At 42.6% G+C, this 1,340-nt stretch overlaps 1 protein-coding gene across 1 annotated transcript; it reads left to right on the plus strand.

The window, feature by feature from the left end:
• The first annotated feature begins 26 nt into the window (after window positions 1-26).
• LOC111656208 (slit homolog 2 protein-like) lies at window positions 27-737 on the plus strand. The gene is made up of 3 exons (XM_023407850.2): window positions 27-169; window positions 274-440; window positions 584-737. Exons 1-3 carry the CDS (start codon window positions 27-29, stop codon window positions 718-720), a joined length of 447 nt encoding a protein of 148 aa, XP_023263618.1. The 3' UTR covers window positions 721-737.
• The last annotated feature ends 603 nt before the right edge of the window (window positions 738-1,340 follow it).

Raw genomic sequence — 1,340 nt, forward strand, 5'->3', positions numbered from 1 at the left:
TCTGTCTTTCTGTGTATTTGAGTAGCATGCTGAGGAGTAACCGTATCAGCTGTGTGAGTAACAGCAGCTTTGTGGGGTTGAGCTCGGTGCGTCTCCTGTCGCTCTATGACAACCAGATCACCTCTATGAACCCCGGCGCCTTCGACACACTGCACTCCCTGTCCACACTGTGAGTACAAACAATACGACACACACATACAAATGTAGAAAAATATGTATGCATCAGATACAGTATGTCTCTTATCACTTTCAACTCCTCTCTTCGTTCTCCAGAAACCTTCTGGCTAACCCCTTCAACTGTAACTGTCACCTGGCTTGGCTCGGGGATTGGCTGAGACGGAAACGCATCGTGACAGGTAACCCTCGCTGCCAGAGTCCTTACTTCCTGAAGGAGATCCCCATCCAGGATGTAGCTGTCCAGGACTTCGCCTGTGAAGATGGTGAGACGAGGCAGATGCACACAAGATGCTCTGCAACATCTGCAGCCCTGACAGATTTTGCATTCATTTTTTCATTACAACTTTTCCGTCATCTTTCCCTCCCTCTCTACCGCTCCATCTCTCTGTTCATTCGTCCTTATCAGGTAATGATGAGAATAGCTGTTCTCCAGTGCTGAGGTGTCCAGCAGAGTGTTCCTGTCTGGATACCGTGGTGCGCTGCAGCAACAAGGGTCTCACCACGCTGCCCAAAGGCCTGCCCAAAGAAACCACTGAACTGTGAGTTCAGCACCAGCACAACATTTCATACAACCTAACTGGTTTAACAAGTGTGAAAGGTCCTGTCTTTTAGTTGACTGCCTTTTGTCACTGTCCTGTGAAAACCATGTATCTCTAAAACATCAACTTTTTCTTAATAAAAACTTTTCCATTCTCAGATTTCTGACAATGCATGATTTCCAGGTAATCAAATCGTTTATGTAGCTGAAGTAGAAAGGAGAATTTTCAACCACACAAAAAGTTGATTCTTATTAGAAAAAAATAAAATCATCAAATTTGGAGATACATGGTTTTCTGAGGACACAGAGCCTGCACAAGGTCGTGGAGGCTGCATTTTGTGACGGATATCTGTTCTGGAGTAAACGATAACAAACAATCCACACTTACTCTGAAAGTTACACACCAAGGGGTTCAACTACCCACATTTCTTTTTCAGTTTTTTATTTTTTATGGTGCTCTTTGAAGTGTAGTCCCCATAGACAGCCTTTCATATCACACACATTTCCTGCTGTCTGTACTGTATAGTGTAAACAATGATCTGCACTTTGTACAACATATATATATATATATATATATATATATATATATATATATATATATATATGGGCAATAGGAAATGGAGCC

Source organism: Seriola lalandi, unplaced genomic scaffold (genome assembly GCF_002814215.2).
Source record: "Seriola lalandi dorsalis isolate HSWRI2012SDOR001 ecotype SW California unplaced genomic scaffold, Sedor1 jcf7180001976096, whole genome shotgun sequence".
Lineage (NCBI taxonomy): Eukaryota > Metazoa > Chordata > Actinopteri > Carangiformes > Carangidae > Seriola > Seriola lalandi.